This window comes from Lemur catta, chromosome 14, assembly GCF_020740605.2.
Source record: "Lemur catta isolate mLemCat1 chromosome 14, mLemCat1.pri, whole genome shotgun sequence".
Lineage (NCBI taxonomy): Eukaryota > Metazoa > Chordata > Mammalia > Primates > Lemuridae > Lemur > Lemur catta.
In genome coordinates, this window is record NC_059141.1 from 11564599 (window position 1) to 11584704 (window position 20106).

The 20106-nt window shown below is 38.3% G+C and overlaps 1 protein-coding gene across 3 annotated transcripts in view; it reads left to right on the top strand.

Moving 5' to 3' along the window:
- SHTN1 (shootin 1) overlaps window positions 1–18531 on the top strand; it is a 97859-nt gene extending 79328 nt beyond the window's left edge. The window contains exons 16-17 of one of the 3 annotated variants that reach the window (XM_045569055.1): window positions 1518–1710; window positions 17294–18531. In XM_045569055.1, the coding sequence (XP_045425011.1) occupies window positions 1518–1710; window positions 17294–17351 (251 nt within the window). In that variant the 3' untranslated portion in view covers window positions 17352–18531. Of the gene's footprint in view, window positions 1–1517; window positions 1711–16771 lie in introns of all 3 variants that reach the window. The other 2 variants (XM_045569054.1, XM_045569056.1) reach the window with 2 other exon arrangements.
- Window positions 18532–20106: the final 1575 nt, after the last annotated feature.

The following is a 20106-nucleotide window of genomic DNA, read 5'->3' on the forward strand; positions in this document are numbered from 1 at the left end:
ATTCAGAAACAGATCTTGCTTTCCTGCAAGGACAAATTGTTTAAAGCTAACTAGTATTGTAGTCAACAATTATCCAAGGGCGGAATAGAGCTGATCTGTAGCAAATCTTGAATTCAACTTCATATCTATATTTTCAGAAACTTTATTTCTTGGTCTTTCTGCCTTTCTCTTTACTCCCATGTCCCCATAAAACATGAGGCTTAACATAGGAGGAAAATAGACTTTAGAATATTCAATAATGTTGCCAACTTGTCTGCCCAGATAGTGTAGATGAAGTAAATAAGGAAGGTAGACACTAATGCTTTCTTACACTGGATCAGAGGGGCTCTGTGTCTCCCACGTAGAGTGAGGCTACAGGAGGCATCTAACAGAATGGCTGAACAGTTTTTCAGTCTCTCTCAGGTAGGTTTTTCAAATTAGATGTTTATTTTTAGAGTTGATATGTTGTGCTATTGTACATCAGACACATTCATATCCAAATGTAAGAATAACGTTCCAGAGCTTAATATTAATGGTCAAGGATTAGCTAGTATTTTGGATTGTACCCACTGACACTTTCCATCTTGGGAGATGATGATCTGACATTTCTCAGGAATAAGGAGACTCCCAAGTTTTGCCCTTTTCTGCATGGCACCTTTCAAGGCTGTCCTCTAGCTTCGCTTTTAGAAATTATTTAATTTGCATATTTGTGACTTATTTCATAAATCTCTGTTTTAAAAGCATACCTTCTGAAGTTTCAAGAAAGACATATTAGAATCTCACTTTGAGAAAAAACCACCTAGGACAGAATCTTTTTACCTAGAGTTAGGAAAAAGGTCATGATGGGGCTTAACTTCAGTGCCCAGCATTTTTAGATTGCTATGCCAGTAATTTCAGTAACAACCCTATTACAGTCTTAAAATCCTGTCCCAAAGTGCAGAAAAGTCCAATAGGTAAATAGCCAAACTCTTTTCCACTTAATTTTTATGATCCTGTGTGTCTGTATTTTAAGAGGAAATAAATCCACTTACTTCTCATTCATATTAAAATGAAAATGTTCATAAAAGCTGTTTAATGCTTGAGAAGGCTTCATGAGCCTTTTAGAAAGAGCCTTTTGACATTGTTCTATTTTCTGTTTAAAATGCAGGGCTGAGTTTTGGGGAAGAATTAACTCTTGAGAGACGAAATAGTTCAAGTAGGGCTGTCAGAAAGCCATACTCTGGGAGAAGAAAAGAGTTTTCACAATTCCAGTATTACTAAGGACTCTGGTCAGTGAGGGAACTATGGCCGGGATTTTGTGGTTTCTTAAACGCCTGTACACAATTTCTCAGCGTGGTCCTCTGGTGCATTGAAAAGCAGTAGCACCACCCAAAACAGAGCAGGTTTCCAGTGGGAACATTTTCCAGCATGCTCTTGAAATTTTTAACTAACTTGGCCCTTTCACTTCTTGAAGGATTTTTAGCTAATCTGTTTTTCAATACCATATTAATAAGCGTCGTACAGAATTATTAAACTTGAGGTATGTGTTTGGTTTTAAGGTCCAACCGGGATATTAGCCACCTCAGAGTCCAAATCCATGCCAGTGTTGGGTTCTGTATCCAGTGTAACAAAAACAGCCTTGAACAAGAAAACTCTGGAGGCAGAATTCAACAGCCCGTCCCCCCCAACACCTGAACCAGGTGAAGGGTCCCGTAAATTGGAAGGATGCACAAGTTCCAAGGTTACATTTCAGTAAGTAATGATGCTCTTTACTAAGTAGCGTGTAGAAGAATCTGTAATGTCTAACTGTGTGTTTCTTTGGTTTGTTTCTCTTTAGAGAAATTTTTATTTAGCTAGCCAATAAATATTCTCCTTCAATTTGATGAGCTTTTGATTCTAGGCTCCTATAATAGCTTAGAGATCTCAATTCAGATCCAAAGCAAATGCCATGTATTAAGAGAAATAATTCCTTCCCCTAAACTGGTTTGGTAATCAGGTTCTTCTACACAAAGAATTGACCTAGATGATACTTAATCTGCATCAGGACACAGTCTTTCAAGATTAAACACTTCGATCATCCCTCTTAATGGTTCATGAACAGCTGAAGAAGATACTAGATTTTTCAGAGGCTACTTTGAAGGGTACATTTTCACAACCTTATTATCTGGTCCTCAGGTAAAGATGAGCCTGATATTGCTCTATCTTGAGAATGAAAATATACTGTTTAAGGAGTTATCTATATAGTCTTATTTCAGAGTGGCACTTTGATTGTCAAAGAGTTAATCCTGCTGTTGAATGTGTTTCAGACAGACATAGTAGAGGATCAATTTGTTTTATAACAATGGGAAGCTCTTTTTGAAATTAGTCTACAGTTTTGCTTTAGTTCTCTTGCCAGGATGTCAGCTAGTTTGTCACTTAGAGAAAAGGAAGAGGTGAGACAAATCAGATCAGCCGAATATTGTAATCACGGTTAATTAAACCTCTGATTTCCTGTTCTATCAAGAGAGAAAGAACCCATTTTTTGTACTCTAGCTGTCTTAGCTTAAAAGGTGAAACCTGGACAAATGAAATTGAAATTCAATTTGGATCTATTTTTGCCAACTGGTATTTTCTTCCTCTCTTGCATTTCTCTCATTGGTACTATTAATTTTTTTTCCCCCTCTTTTGGAGTGAATGGCCCTCTTTGCTGATTTACAGTTTTATCTAATTTCTTTGTGTTTAAAAGCACATTTTCTCCTGCAGTCATGTGTTTCCTTTCTTTTGACTAGAGTCATTTGAACAGTTCTTACAGAAAGATGATCTATATTCATTCTTCATCTTTTCTATTAAATTTGTTTAACACCTAATTTGACATCAACAATCTGGCTACATTTGAACCAATATCCAGACACAAAAGCAATTTGGCTGAGACAAGTTAGTTTCTGATAAATGCTTCTGTGTGTGTGTATAGATTTTTTTCCTTTACCATTTTATACAGATAGTCTTAATCAGAAAATACTGCAACTCTTTCCTCCCTTTGTCTGCCTTTTATTCTCCAAAAGTAAGTGGAAATTACATTTCCAAGAAAGGAAATGAAATAATTGCAGGCCCAAGGTCTGCAAAATGTGTGTTGAATTGACAGTGAAAAGGATCCATGTGTTGACAGACACAGTTGTTAGATGCCATAAAGGCCGATGTGAAGCTCAATTTATTTCTCATCTTGCTTGTTCAATGACTGCTTAAGAGACACATTTCAATTTAATTTATCTACTTAAAGTACTAATACAGATACTGTGTGCTGCTGTATTAACTTTTAAATTTTGTAACCTAATGCTTGATTATTCGGTTCTTGACATTCTTTAGCTAAAGTAACTAATGCCATGTATTTTCATATTGACAGTCATTTAGCAAATAAGAGTGCCTTTCTGAAAAATCTGTTTCTTAAGTACAATTAGACTATCCCCGTGAATCTGAGAATTTTGTGCACATACAGGGTAATTATTTGCTTCCCAGACAGGCACACTTCATTCACTTATGTTTAAACCTTTCAATAACTAAAAGAAGTTTAACTTAATGTAGTTACATGTAAGCTTTAAAAGTGCAAACTTAGAAGTTCCAAGCTTATATATAACTACGTTAAGTTAAACTTCTTAGCCTCGCTGCCAGGAACAAGAAGGGTTATTTTCAGGGCTGTTTCTGGCTGGCTTTGACTAATAAGTTCACTCTATTATACTAATCATAAGGTAGAGGCAATCACATTGTCTTACCTCAAAGCACTTGGAAGTCAGGTCAGCAATTAAAAAGTGAAATGTTTCCTTTGCTTTTTAAAACTGTCTTTGTACTCTAGTAGTCGTGTCTTTCCTGTGATCTGTGGCGACACCACCATGGTGTTTCAGGTGAGCAGCACTACTGGCTCTTGACAGGAATCAAGGTCAAGGGAGGATGCCAATCACGGTAGCCTCTAATGTATACGTTATTGCCCCAACACCCACCCACCCCCGCCCCCGGCCCCTACCACTCTGCCCTCTCTTCTTCCCTCCACTTTGACCTTGCTGGCCCAATACTGTTCCACCTAGACCCTTGGCTTTTGTCCACCCTCTACCTTGTACGCTGGTATTCTGTAGCTTCATAGCTTACCCCCTCAATTAATTAGAATGCTCAACTAACCAGCGTTCTCCCATTATTTAGCAGTGTCATGTACATATAAGCTAGATATTAGAGGTTTTTTTTGTTGTTTTGTTGGATTATTTGGTTTTTAAAACATTTCTTAAATGTCATAAATCATTTACATTCAGCTCAAACTTGCATATCTTCTTCACCTTTATATCCAGATAAAGTTATCAGAGAAAATAGAATACGCAGTTATAAAAGAAAGATTTAGCTAGGCTAACTTGACTGGCCTCAAATGGACAGGAAAGCTTGCTAATCTACTAAGAAAGGTTTTAAATGTAAAGGCAGAAACAAAGATGTTTTTTGCATAAGATCTTCACTTCACCAGAAAATTGAATAGCATCAAGCTATCCCTAGAAAAGTTCTTTTTAATAAATTCCTAAAATTAGCGTATGTATCTATTCCAAATAATTAAGTAACTCCTATCTGGCAAATTATAAAGTCAGAGATATACTGATTTATTTCCTAGGAATCTATGAAAAAGCAAGAAACAATTTTAATACTTAATTATAAGGATTAATTAAAATTAATGTTCTTGTCACTAGCATAAACAAAGCAAGGGTATTTTTTAAGGGGAAAAAAAAGAAAGGAAAAGATAATCAGGGCTTGGAGAAGCCTAATGTATTGTTTCTATTTTAATAATAGCTTTAAAAACATTTGTGTCCTGTTAATTATTTCTAATAAGTATATGCTATCTAGTCATAATATCTTAAATGCCACAGTGAATTTGAATTTTATTAATTCTGATTGGTTATAATTCAGCAAGGAATTATGCTTGTAATCTCTCTCTTTGTCATGAAGTGTAAGGAGCTAGCCAAGCACATGAACAGCGTAAACCTGATTTTTGCTTTTGTGTTCTTTCTGTTGATCTAGATTAATCTGATAATGTTAAAATATAGTAAGACTTACTGATTCAGGCTAATCAATGAGTGGGGATGGTCAATATAAAAAAGGGAAAACTCTAGAATTATAGAATTTTTCAGAGAAACTGTTACCACTTTCAGACAGCTATAGAAATAGCTGGAAATAGGCTAATCAAGTGTTGCACAGGGTCAGAAAAATAAGAATGATTTACATTTGCATCGATAAAATCCTGTAGACCATGTGTGGTGTCTCACGTCTGTAATCCCAGCACTTTGTGGGACTGAGGAGGAGGATCGCTTGAGCCTAGGAGTTCAAGACAGGCCTGGGTAACACAGTAAGACCCTGTCTCTACAAAAAAATTTAAAAAATTAGCTGGACCTGTACTCTTAGCTGCTCAGGAGGCTGAGGGGGGAGGATTGCTTGGGCCCAGGAGTTCGAGGTTACAGTGAGCTATAAAGTGAGCTAAAATCACATGACAAAGCCTAAAATCAGTGCCTTCCCATATACACACAGGGTGGCAAGCGACATCCAGTTATTTCCAGGGCTTGAGCTCCACTATCAGACAGACTAAGGTTGGCCTTGGGCAAGTTATTTAATCTATGACTTAGTTTCCTCATGTGTAAATTGAGGATTGTAACACCTACCTTGTAGGGTTGTCATGTACATTAGGCAATGTGTGAAAAGTATTTCAATATATTCTTTCTAATCTTATATTAAAATTATAATATTGGGATAATGGACAATCAAGGACAAAAGCTAAGATACTGGTCCATCTGAGTTAGTGACTGGGCCAGATGACCTTGGATAAGTCATTTAATCTCTCTGTATTTTGTTATGTTTTTATTATGTTTTATTTGTTATGTTTTATGTTTCTTCTAATCTAAAATTGAGGCCAGTCGGTGAGGCACTCTAGAATCCCTTTCAGCTCTAAAACACCAGTAATTCCTAACAAACGTGGTTTCTTGGTAAAGATGTTCACAGTTAGGATAAGAAACAAGTACGTATTTTCTACCTACAACATGTCTCTCAGTATAGATTTACAGTAAGACACACACAAAATCAGAAATATAAAAAATAATTAATTTTCAAAATATACCATCAGAACTTACAAGTCCAAATCAAGACGACTGTTGTCTTTCAGAGCTGTACTCTTGGGGGTCAACATACTCATTTCAACCCTGTCACTATAGCCCCAAAGGCTTTTAGACCTATTTGAGTTAGAAATATCTGAACATAGAGGAAATAAATTGGGCAGTCTTTTGTTTTTATCTGTTTATTTTGGGATGGAGAAAGTGAGTGAGAAGTAAAGACTGCTTCAGAGCCACTCTGTTGGTCCTATAAGAGAACTAGTGTCAGTACTTATTTTGATCAAAAGATGATGCGGCTGACTTTAATCACTACTATTAATATACGTTAAACATATATTCCAAATGACTTCAGCTTTTGAAAGTAGATTCAAGTTTTGGAAATAGCTGTCAATTTCCCACCACTACAGATGTATGTATTTTTTAATGTGACATAAATACTTGCCATGCCTCCCAACCACATGTGCAGAAGAATGCCATGCAGTATAGTCGAGCTGCAGTTGGTTGTTGCCTAACTCTTTTTCTTTCACTCCAGCTAGATTGGTCTCACATTTATACATTCTGGGGCATTGATTAATGAATAACTAGGAAATTAATATTTCAGAAACAGAAACATAAGTTGAACAATAAATAAGAAAACCCAGTATGTGGATGAATTTGTCTTCCATTTTAATCTTATTTGAGGTGCCTGAAACATGTTAACTCTGTTATCAACAGAATGCATGTCTGATATTGTTGATTGATACAGGTACAATAAATTGGAAAAACATTTGGGAAGGAAAAGCCTACAACATTCCATTTTGTGTGTGGGTGTTTTATGTAATATTTTCTATTACTCTTCATCAATATATAGTCATAATACCCATCCAAGAGGAAATGTGCTGAAATGGTGGGCAGGATGTATATGTTGATTATAGGTAGAAACTGTAGGTATTGAACTAGTTCCAGTTTGAGGGTTGAGAATTTTGGAATTTGCTTCTGTGATGTTTTATTGTTTTGACTGTATTTCACTAGCATTTATTAAGCCAGGTATTACTAGTATATTATTTTAATTCTCCCAAATCTATAGATTGGACATTATCCTCATTTTACACATGACAAAACTGAGGCTCAGTGAGGTAAACAGCTTGCTCCAAATTATACTTCTGATTGATAGTTGGGTCAGATTGTGTTTGAACCTTTTAAATTATGTCTCCAAAGCCCATGCTTTTTTTTTTTTTTTTTTGAGACAGAGTCTCGCTCTGTTGCCCGGGCTAAAGTGAGTGCCGTGGCGTCAGCCTAGCTCACAGCAGCCTCAAACTCCTGGGCTGGAGTGATCCTCCTGCCTCAGCCTCCCAAGTAGCTGGGACTACAGGCATGCGCCACCATGCCCGGCTAATTTTTTCTATATATATTTTTTAGTTGGCCAGATAATTTGTTTCTATTTTTAGTAGAGATGAGGTCTCGCTCTTTCTCAGGCTGGTCTCGAACTCCTGACCTTGAGCGATCCACCCGCCTTGGCCTCCCAGAGTGTTAGGATTACAGGCGTGAGCCACTGTACCTGGCCAGCCCATGCTTTTTGAACCATAGCACACTGTATTTCATTTCTTAAGAGCTTAAGGAAGGGGAGAAAAGAGAATGACCATAAGATTGCTTTTATAGGAAGCAATGATTCTGCAGTAAATTGCTTCATTGGCCCTATTCACATCCTGCTCCCCAGACCCTGCATACTCAGGTAGTGTAATCTCTTCCTTTTCTCATCCTCTTTCCAAGGCTAATCTAAGCAATTTAAAGGTCTCTTGTCAAGGGAGGAAAATGTTATCCAGTAAAACAAAGAGTTCTGAAAAGGAGAGCCAATCAGACTTAGCAAAAAGTTTTAAAGAATAATTAGAAAGAAATTATTTTAATATTTTTCATGCCAAATATACAACAAAGGGCCATGCTGCCAAAATAAACTTTGGAAATTAGCCTATCAGCCTAAACTAGTTTAGTCTACAACAGAAGTTTCATTTGCACATTTTTTATTTTGTTGAACATTTCAAACATGCTGAAGAGTAGTTTATTCCCAGAAGTCAAATACCTTGAAAATATCTGACCTTAATCATTGGATTAGAAAGTTGCTTTACTAAATAATATGATAATATAAAGGTAAATCACTATCTCTGAATCTAGTTATTTTAAAAACATACATCCTAAAGCCCAAAATAATTTTTATTATTGTATCCACTTTTTTTGAGAGAGGTCCAGTTAGGCCCTTTGAGTTTGTCCATTGGTCATCATGTTTTAGGACATCTCTGTTATAAAGAGAGGCAGAACAAGTGGGCCTCCAGTATGGAGAAAGAGGTGAACAGATCTTAAAATATGTCTGCATCACAGGCAGGCAGAGGCTCAAGAGTATCTTGTGTTCTTGCCATCTTGTTTTTCGTCTCTGAAACAGTCTCATCTGGCTGGAAGTGGCCCTGCTTGTCTGAATTGAGCTTTGTTCATCCATATTCACTTTTTTCTATTAATTAACTAATTACTTTGAAGAAGGTGAAGATGCTTCTGACAGTTACAGCTAAAACAAGGTAGTCAACCTCAGAGATGATTTTTCATTTTATCTAATTACTTCTATAAAGCCTTACTTCAAAAGGGAGAACCCATTTGATAGGGAACTCAGGTTGCATTGCATTGTGATTTACAGTGATTTCATAGCCCCATCCTCATCTCTTGGTTTCTCAAAGATCCTTGTAGGGCACAATTGCCAGAGACTCTTCTTGTTAACATTTCTCTAGTTCATCATGCTTCTTTTCACCCCACATCCCCCCCAAAACTGTAAGTTTTATCAACCTCTTTTAAATTTCCTTTTTAACCACCAGACAGGCAGTTAGCTTGCTTTTTTGTTTGGGGAGTCAAAACAGGTCACATTCTGCCCTAGAAGAATTTAAAAAACAAAAACCCATGTAGCAATTATAGGACTTCAATTTCAATAGAAAAATGTTCGTTTCCAGTGAAACCATTTTTATTTTGATTTGCATTTAATTTCTGCATCTATGGTGTCTATAAATATATGTGACTTTTGGCCCCACACAGATTTATTTTTGTAAGAGTTCATCTTGTTTGAGCCATTATCTGAATACGAAAGTGTAGTTGATAAAAGATAAATTTTAGATGTCTCTTGGTTGGTATGACCAGTCAAACATTCCTATCAAAGAAAAAAAATCTAAATGCATTTCAGGTTTTGAACTAAAAGTAAGATTGATTTTTATCATTATTTGACCTCTAACTGGTATCTTCAGTTTTATTCGTTATTTCCAGTGTGAAACTAATGTAGGAAAATGAAATTGAGAAGTACTGCCTTCTTTGATCAGAGGTAGAGAATCTGAGCTTTTGAAATATGTTAGCAAATAGAAATTTGAGATTCTTAACTTACTTTTAGGAAAACTTGGCATAAAATTATTCTCTCAAACATTGATTTTGGCTGGAAATTAATTTGGCCATATTACCATTCCTTAAGAGAGGTTTTGGGTCAACATTTTGTTCAAGTAGAGACTAGGGAAGTTCTTTTAGCCTCTTGGATGGAAAGGAGTGGGCTTTCTTCCTGTTATTCCCACCCCGCACCATTTCCTTATCACCTCCTCTCTCTTTCGTGTGTGTGTGTGTGTGTGTGTGTGTGTGTGTGTGTGTGTGTGTGTGTGTCCCCGTGTCCTCAAGCTTGGTGGGGAGGGGGAAGGGGGTTGGGAGGGCACCTTCCCTGTACTTTGTAAACATTTGTTTCTGAGAAGAGACTACTAGCTAACAGAATGAACTGCTTGGACGTTACTGCTTAATCTGATGCTCTTACACAATTAAAGGATTTGCTCTGCACTCACCTGTAATCTTAGTACTGCTGAATTGTGTACTGACACTGCAGGAAACAGCTCTGTTTGGCAAATCACTACTACAAAGGTTCTCCATGTGTGCCTGTACATGGACAATTAAGTTTTAACAACAAAATTAGCAGAACAACTAAATGTTCTGGAAGTTGAGATCCCCTCACTTAGTCCCCCCCCACGCCCACCCTCCAGGAGTTATCCTGTGGACCGCCCAAAAGATCAGCCTGTCAGAATTGTCTTACTAGTGTCCTTCGTAGCTGTGCACACAGCAACTTCTTCCAGATTAATTGTTGAGGATGTATTACTCCTAGTGTAAAAAATGACTGTTAAAATGCTGTTGAGTAAATCTCAAAATTACTGTTACAATGCTGCTGAGTAATTCTCAATTCTTCAAAGAATTAATTGCCTTCTAACATTTGCTTTGGGTTGCAAGCACCTATGATTTTAAGAGACTTTGTATAAAATATATTATTTCTGCATAGAGAACCAAGTTGCTTTTGGTACCTCGTAGGGTTTTTTTTAAACCATTTTACAATAGTCTCTACAGTGTTATGTTTCTTTTTATTTATGTATAGTGGAGTAGAGGAGAGTTTTTTTATTTATTCAAATAAAAGTAGCTGACTAAAACTTAAATTCCATTTCAGATCTATTGATAAACTGACCTAACTTCTGAAACCTGATAAATGTATTTCATTTGAAATATGCTTTATTATGTCATAACTATATGAAGAGTAGCAAATGGATTTTTTTGTGATTTCCTATCTTAAAAGAAAATTTTGAAAGAATATCACATAGTAAATTGAAAGAAAAACTTAAAATATTTTTTAAAATATTATTCTCAAAACTTAGAATAGCAGCTTGTTTTAAGAAGCCAGTGTTATATATGATGAATTTTGTGGAAGACTCTCTCTTAAAATATTTCTTGTAAATAACACTCAGCTTTTAATATCTGGGATCTGAATGGATTTTCCATGGTGACTTAATGTTGTGCAGAATTACAAAATGCTAAAAAAAAAAAAAGAAAAAAGAAAAAGAAAAACTAGCCCAAGAAAAGTATCACACACATTTCAGAATCTTTGGCTGAGCTAAAATCAGTCGTAGTTCACACATTATCAGTGTTGTTTTTGCCAGCGAGAATGGTCCAGTTTCCCGAGCCTCCTTGTGTTGGTGTATTTTGGAATCTGTAAATGTCCCCAGTCCGTCGTACACGAGAGGCTTTGTAGCGTGGCGTTGTGATCTGGGGTGAGCTGTCCACAGGATGCCTGTGCTGTAGTTACTCAACCAAAGAGAGTATTGCTGAGCGTGGACACAGGTCTTTGCCCAGCCATTGTTAACCTGTGTTAAAAAGGAACTCTTGCTAATCTTGAGGAAAAATCAGCATCTAGAAGGCTGATGTCAGATTTTCAAGCACGGTGGTATTCTGTTGTTTACCAATGTTATTTTTTATAATTAAAAATCAAATCTATTTTTCCCTCAAATAGAAGAATACCCCAAAGACAAACTAATATATTCTTTGAGCCAAAATGGAGTTAAAAAAAAAAAAATGCGCAAAGCCAAAAGAACTGAGCTTTGTTCTATTTTCATTATATTTAAGAGAAGTATTAGAATTGGTAATAATATAGAAAGTTTCACCCTACGTTTGAAACTTTATTTTGTGAAGTTTTGGACAAGTAAATTAAAAGCTCTTGAAAAGCAGTGTTTCCAGAAGAAACAATAAAAACTACCTCTGCTGTAACGCCACTACTGTTCACTGCTGTAGTAACTGTGTAAAGGGCTTAAAAAAAAAAAAAGTAAGACTTCTTATTTTTACACTAGAGAAAATATAAAACCAACTTCCTCTTTGGAGTTTTCCCAGGAAACTACTTTATAAAGACAAATTTAAATCTTTCCGTTTTCTGTCCTTGAAGGTGGTAAATATGATTGTGGTTTTATCCACTTTTATTGTAAATGAAACAGAGTTCAGACCGTCCGGCTGTGCGTCATTTGTTGGATGGCTGCCACAGACTAATGCAGACGTCCCACTGGGAGACCAGAGAAGAACTATACTTTGATTCACCAGATTGTGTTAAATAGTCCAGCTGTTGCGATTTGAAAGATAGTTACCTCTGAAGTGAAATAGAAATGAACTTGGCATTTATGCCTCAAACCATTTTTATACTGTTTGGCAATCAGCTTTTCAGAGGTAGCATTTTATAAAATAACTCTCACCGCTTAAAAGTTTCATTCACTGTAATGTTCAAAATGTCCCACCTTTATATTATCAGTAAAATTAAGCTTGAGTGATATGCAGAATTTGCATGAAATAAGCATTTCCCCCTTCATTTCATGAGCTTTGATTGTATTCAATTGAGCTCCGAACTACTTCGATTAGGGCTCTTTTGGGCATTAGTTAATTTGAATTGCAGCTGAAATGTTAGCTAGAATGTTGTTGAATATAATTGGAACGTGGAAAGTTGATTTTGAAAGGAATTTCATTGAATGCAAACAATGATGTGCTTTTTAAAAATTAGAATGCTGTGCTTTCATCTCTTGTAACATAGTCTGAGAAATCACTGAGTCCCTTTATAAAGTTCAGCTTTGGCATAGCCATTTGCAATTGTTCTGATTCTTCTGGTACCACCAGTTCGATTTGGAGTCAGGTCTTTCCTTTTACCAGTAAGAGGTCCTACCTGCCCAGGCCCCACATTTGGGCTCTCCTGCAGTTGGGGAACAGTAGCTGCTTTCTAAAAGCGTACCCAAGTTGTACTTGGGCATCAGGTTTTGTAGAGTGGTGTAGATTGGTATGTTTCTCCTAGCTTTTATTTTGCTTTTTGTTTTTGTCTTGAAATAGCCTTTGAGCATATGATCTTAAATGACCCATGAAAAATATCTCTTTGACTTGATCATAAATGACTACTAGTATGTTGTGGCAAGAAAATAATATTGGACAGGAAATCAAGATTCCAAAATTTTAGTCCTGTATCTGCTATTATTAAGTCATGTGCTGGTGGACAAAGCATTTAACCTTACTCTTCCTTGGAGGCTTCATCTGACGAATGAAGAGGTTAGATTAGCTCATATCAGTGATCCCTCTCAGCCTGAATATCCCATGATTTTAGTTGTCTTATCACCTATAAAATTTAAGTTTTACTTGCAGATTTTGTAGCATGCAGGAGAAAGGTTGCTATTACTTTTTCAAGTGCTGACTTTAAATTATTTGTGGTCATTGTACTTAGATGTTGCATTAAAGTAGAAAAATGGAACAGAATAATAGTATATTACAATTCCTATTGAACTGTTGCATTTGAGCTTCTGGGATTTCTACCTTGGGGAGATGCTTCAGATTTAACCCTCTAGAACCTGCCACCGTGAGAGAGCACATCACTGATAGGGCTCTGCTCTTCCCATAGGATGGGAGTGGAGATAGAGTGAGGCCTAGGAGAAAGGCTTCTCATTTCAGAAGGAGCCTCATGCAGCTCCTTGTGGGAGCCAGGAACGGATCTAGTGATACCAAACCAGGAGGAGCTACAAACCACAGAGGGGAAAAAAACCAAGGGATAGCTTGAAGGGATGGACTTTATATTTACAGATCTGGAAGATGCAGATGGAAATGAGGATTCAAAAAGAAAGAAATCACTAAACATGCCCAAATTAGCCTGTAGTATCATTTTCACGTTTCTAGGAGAAGATACCTTTGGGAAATAGCTTGGTGTCATGGAAAAAGCAGGAACGGGGGACAGGAGCTGCCAGCTCTTGTTCCGGTTCTGCCACTGATGAGCTGTGTGGTTTTAGGCCAGGCTCTTCTCTCCACGCCCCATCGTCCTTCTCCGTGAAAGGACAGGTCAGACGAGATGATTGCCGTAGTCCCTTTCCGCCTGCCCATTGGGATGCCAAGGCAGTGGTCATTATCCTTGAGAAACCAATTACTCTCCCTCAGTGCATAGATTCAGAGAAATTGCCCACTGTGCCTAGTTCAGTGATAATCAACAAAGGGGTTCTCAAATTGTAGCCTACCAGTGACTTAATAATAGATTAATCTGCAGTTGAGAAGCTTACTTCAGGACAGACGAAAAGTTCTTTGGATTGAGACAATTCCAGGACACTTTCAGCCTGACAATACAAGGTTTCTGAGTTTTCAGTTCAATCAACATCCATTTATTGTCCTGTGGAGCCCAGAGAACACTCCTGGAAGTTTTTAGCCCCTAGCTGATGAAGGAAGCTTTTTCTAGGATGTGTTCACCTCCCCTTCACCTGCAGGCATACATGGGCATGGAAACATCCATGTCAGTTCTCCAGAAATGATGAAGGTTAGTATGGGTTGATGGAAGTTGCTCACCTAGAGTGAGATAAGTACTTCCTTTGCATGCTCAGAGCAGACTGGCTAGCTTGTAAAGCAGCGGGCTCAGCCCCAAGATGTAAAGCCAGACCTGTGACTTAACCTGCATGCTTTGTTAGGGCTTGCCCTGTAACCTCAGCTATGCTGCAACTTCATTTCCTAAAAGTCCCTTACCCATTTGTTTCCAGTTTCACGTTTACCATAAGAGAAATTTACATGAGATTCAGAAGGCAGAAGTGAAGTAGATTTAAAAAAAAATTTTTTTTAACCCTCTGAAGGTGCATGTAGAGCAGGCTCTGTTATAGCTCATGCACAATGTTGCTGATGTGCTGACTCACCTGATTGGCACGTGGCAGTGGCTGACCCACAGTGTCTCCAGCTCCCCTCAACAACTCCTCCAGCTTCTCCAAATCCTGGGCCAGGTGCATGCATGTGCAGCTCCATGTGGAAGGCTCTAGCATATCCTGCAGGATTTCTGTGTCATCAGGATTGCTCGTGAGAGATGGATGGAGCTCTCATTTGTCCTGGGCTTCTGCTACTTTACAGCCATCTTCCCTCCCAACTGCCAGGAAAACTGACCACAGGCCCAACATTAGATGCAAGGGTAGCAGACTTATGTAGATGCTTGACTAGTGCCCTCCATTGTCTAAGCTCCAATTCCCACGATAAATCCTTTATATCACTCCTAGTGGTTCTATTTCTCCGATCACAGGCTTTTAGATGTTGCCTGAGTCAAAGAAAGTCAAAACAGGTATCACTGGGGAAACTATTAATATGTCCCATACTGATTCCCAAGGCATTGGAACAGATGTCTTGAGAAATCTGGCCAGCGTGGATGGACAGTGTCGTGCTTCCAAGTGAACAGGGCATTGCCATGTTTAGGCAAAAATAAAGGAATCTGTCCTCACTACAGCACAGTACAGCCTGTCGTCCTGCGCTCCTCTTTATCTTTACCACCTCTCAGGAAGACAGAGTTATGTGTTAGTCACTTATGATGATGACCAAGTCACATAGTTAACCCGGTAGCCAGAGGGAGTGATCTTCAAGCATTTGGACAAATCTTGTACTAATCATGTAATGATATAACAGTGTGGTCATTGGGTTTGAGTGTTTTGTGTCTGTGACTGGGTTGTGCAGGCCACTTTCTTCCAGTAGTTCATCATTGTTTTTGTTGAACAAGAGAGGCCTCCAGACCTGCTCACACCAAAACCGCGGTTTCTCCCCATTCATTCTGAGCCTTTCACAATTTGTTAGTATTTGCTCATTCGTTTACTCCACAAATGGATCTGCGCTAGGTTCTGGGGATGGATTTATGAACAAAGCTAAACAGTCCCTGCCTCACGGATGTGTACATGGTACTGGAAGAGAGAGATAAGAAACAACTAATTAACTGTGCAAAGTCCAACAAGGGAGAGTGCTAGGTGGTAAGAGTGTCTACCAGCGATCTGACCTGCTGAGGGGTCAGGGAATAGTGGAAACGAACTCCTGGTGAGGTGCTGGCAGGGCACTGGGCAGACGCTGGCCAGCAGCCCCCTAGTACTGGTTGGGACATCCAGAGGTAGGGTGGCGATGTGTTGGGTCATGGTTAGCTGTCACTTCTCTGGGACAAAAAGGCCTGATCCTAGCATTAGCCAGGAAGACCAGAAAAGTCCAAGAGCCCCACTCCTGCCCACTGCAGCTGGCTCAGCCCTCAGGCAGCAAGTCAGCAGCCCAGCACCTTCAGAGGGTGGGTTCTGACCATGACTGCTGAGAGGACCGGGTGCGGACAGCCTCATTGCCCAGCACATGGCAGGAGAAAATGTTTCAGGAGTATCTCTGTTTCCACAAGGAAATTGTCACTCATTCAGCCTGAGAAGCAATAGCTTCTTGCATCAGAAGAGAAGAAAGGAGGCTTCTGTGGAAAAAGAAATTGCCTCTGAAATTCAATTAAGAAATTTCTCAAGAAACCTGATTCTCCTTTTTAGAAAAGTTTACGGTGATTTAGCATTTCAGCTTGTTCTCTGACTCTCCCATCTGCCCTTGCTCCTCTCCTGCCCTCCTCAGGTCTGACCAGGTCTCTGCTGGTCAGTAGTGGCAGCAGCTCTCACTGTCCGTCAGTGACCAGGGGGGATTTATTTCCCCTTGTCCGTGCAGACTCTTTAGGGCAGACCTGCAACCAGCTGTATCCAGGGACACGAGGGAGTGGGGGGTAAACTGGCTCCTTTCAGCTAAACTAGGGCAGGACAGGGGCTGGGCTGCAGACGGTGAGGAGGAATGCGCAGTGTGTCCATGAGCTTTGCGCTTCCTGAGAAGAGATGCAATTAAGCAGGTAGGTGCATTCGGCTTTTTAATACTTCTGTAGTTAATTGCTCTGACTTCTCTGCCTTCTTTCTTCTGGCCTTGTGCTCTTATTATGTAATCTGATAGCTTCATTTTTCTTTTAAATGGCTGGCATCTCAAAGACTACTGTGTGCATGTTGATTAGACTTAGCACATTTTGGGTTTTTTATTGGTCTGAATCCAGGAATATGAAAGACAACTGTTTTCTCTCTGCTTTTTACTTTTTTGTTTACCTCTTCATCCCATAGGCCTCCCAGTAGCATTGGATGCAGGAGAAAATACATTGATGGTGAAAAACAAGCTGAACCAGTTGTAGTTTTAGATCCTGTTTCCACACATGAACCCCAAACCAAAGACCAGGTCATTGAAAAAGATCCAACTCAACACAAGGAAGATGAAGGCGAAATTAAACCAGAACACAAAGAAGACAGCGTTGAAAAAATGAGAGAGACAGACAGCTCCAACTGCTGATCTGTAAACCAGAAGGCTGACAGTTTGGAAGTCCTTTTCAATAAGCACGTGATTAGTTTTGGTGTATTGGCAAGGGCTATAGACACTCTGTTCTGGTCACTGCATTCAAAACGCAGGTTCTTTCTGGTGTCACTTTTGTAAGCAGCAACTGTAAATGTAAATATGCTGTTTAGAAAAATACACATTCTAAGTAGTTTTGTTTTCTGATCTTTATAGGGGTAAGATTTTTCCTAGTTACCGTATTAAGTATGACTTCTTTTAGAAAGTTATACAACATTCAGATATTGATGTCTTTTTAGGAAGTGTGCATACCAGTCATCATATGGAATGCTGAAAGTTCGAGGTGCTTGTGAATAATTGGATAAACAAAACTGACCAGCCTAACGTGATTTTAAAAGCCCCCAAAGAAGCTTCTGTTTTGAGTCTGATCCTCTTTTGATGAAGAAACTGCAGCAGCATGGAAATTGTTGGGTACTGTGGCATACAAGTTATTTTCTGGGGTAGACTGGGATAAGCTTCAAACTCAGGAGCTGGCATCAAACTGGTAGTCCCATAGTCGATATTAATTACACAGATTGTTAACTATTGGATGAAAAATACATGCTATTGATTGTGTCCAAAGCCTCCCAAGGACCTCAGTGGGGATGCTCTGGTGGCCTGAATACAGAATTGAGGTGAAAGTACAAACCTTGAATTTAACAGTAATATCTTGGTAAACCATGTGCTCTACGCTATGAGTTAATTGTGTTTTTCCATGTACTAATGAGGCACAAGTACCATATTTTATCACAGTTCTTGTGTACAGTGAAGATAAGTGACAAGCACATATTTTTCTTGCTTCACTGCTGTTCTGTATTACACAGGTTTGTTTGTGTGTGTGTGTGTTTTTTTTTTAAAGAAATTAAGTGGTAGTTAGTCTCTAAAAATACAGTGTTTCAGGCCACCACAGTGAATAAATAGAAATGTAATCAGGGATTTTTTTTTTTTTAACTTATGCAGCTTTTCAAAGTTGATTGTTTCAAAATTGGTGTTTATTTAAAATAAGTAGTAATGTACTTGAATGCACTTTTTATGACAATGATTCAGTAATGGTAATTTTACTATTAAAGAAAGTGAAAGGTTTAGTTTTGTTAGCATGGCTCAGCATGTAGCTGTCAGGTGTTTCTCACCTAAGGGCAAAAGAAAATGATAGTAATAATTGCAGTAGTTGTATTGTACTTTTGCACGTGTGCTAAGCATAGGCTTGAAGAGGTTGGTAGGCAGGTAAATGTACTTCCTAAATTTGGAGGTAATTATCTTTCTGTAGGTTCGTTATGCTTAACTATTTCCATGTTCTCCCCGTGATGATTTTACAGTTGACTCATGGGGAATTAAAATGTAATGTTTTTCAACTGTATTTTTCCTTAACTGGGTAATACTGCTATATGATATACTAGCTATAGACTGCATTAATTCACTTAAACAAGTTCTGTTATGCTGTGATTTGAACTCTCCTCACCACAACTTATTAAAAAAGCACCAATAGTTTCACATTAAAGGTCAATTGTGGTTATTGATGTTTTTGGTTTACTTCCCCAAGCTTGACATTCTTTAATAGGAAAATTGTATGAGTGTTGATAACTTTAGTAATTTTTAATAGTCCCCAAGATGGTTTATTTTGAGGAATTTTATTCTTTATGCTGTTCTCCTTCCTGCATCTGCCGTCTGTCCGCTGGTGTGCGTCTCACATACGTTTAGGAATATAAAAAGATGTACGGCATCTTTCTGTGTTTCATCACACACATCTGCAGAAGAACATGGTTATCAGAACACTCTCATTTCCAGGGTAAGAGGTTACACGTCTGGTGAGATGTGTTAGCTGGACCAGGCAACAGTTAGTACCTGGTATTTTGAAAGTGTTGTTGCCTTTTCTAAGCTGCTTACTTTCCTTCACCGTGATCACAAAGCATTTTAAATTAATTTGACATAAAGGTATTTGATGCAGGATATTTACAAACCTTTTTATGCCTATAGCATTTCCTTCTAACCTCAGTTTTGAGGAGGTTTTGCCCCTGCTGGGGTGACATTGTCAACAAAAACGGTCGATTCCAGATAGGAAGACATAGGAGTGCTTGTATCTTCAAGGTATGTTCTTAGCTGTTTGCACACAAAATTATATGCATCCTATTTAAAGTTCTAAGGACTGCATCTTTATGTTTTTGTTTTCTCTAAAAGGTTATTTATTCTTCCTTCAATTTTGGAATATAAATTAAGTCTTTTCTGCTGCAGAGTTGTTGTTTTTTTTTAAACTAAGGTTAATGCAATTTATAGCCAGAGTGAGGCAAAAGGATAGAGTAGTACTTCATGCTGTTGCTGTTAAAGAAAAAAAAGGCCTCCTGCTTTTCTGGAAAAATAAGAATTTAATTAAAATTCTTGCACCCTTTTGTATCTGAGCACATCTTGCGTAAACTCACCTGCAGTCGTTTCGGAGTTGGACAGTCCCGTGGAAGTTCTGACTGGCAGAGGCCAGCAGGGCTGGTAGCACCCAGCCTTGTTCGGCCTGAGTAAAAAGGATGGATGTTTTGGCTTTGACTACTCACCAGTAATTCCTCCCTCTTTCCTTTCTTTGTTCACAGTAAAATGTTTGTTGGAAATGGAGTAGTATAGGTAAAAATTGTTATCTTTCCAGACCATTTTTAGCTTGTGTGTCAGAGTCTTAAAGTCTGGATTATTTTCCTAAGTGGATACTATACATGTTTGGGCACATCCATCATGGAGCAGTGTTAGCTTATATGCCAGTAAGTTGTGTGGAGTGGATAGCTCTTTGTCATTATCATAAGCAGGTCATCAGGCAGTCCCTGTGTAAGGACTGGAGTGGTTTGAAGTTTCTTCCAAGTATTAGTGTTTCCCCATCCCACTGTCATTTTTAATATAGAGTATGACTAGTTCCTATCATTTCTTTTACAGATTATTATTGTCATATAAATATGCTTTTTATCATATATCACAGAGAGACAAAATATAAATAGAAACAGTGCCTAGCCTGCTAAGAACTTTAAATTAAAATGCTACCTAGCCAAGCCAGGTATAGTGGCTCGTGCCTGTAATCCCAGCACTTTGGGAGGCTGAGGCA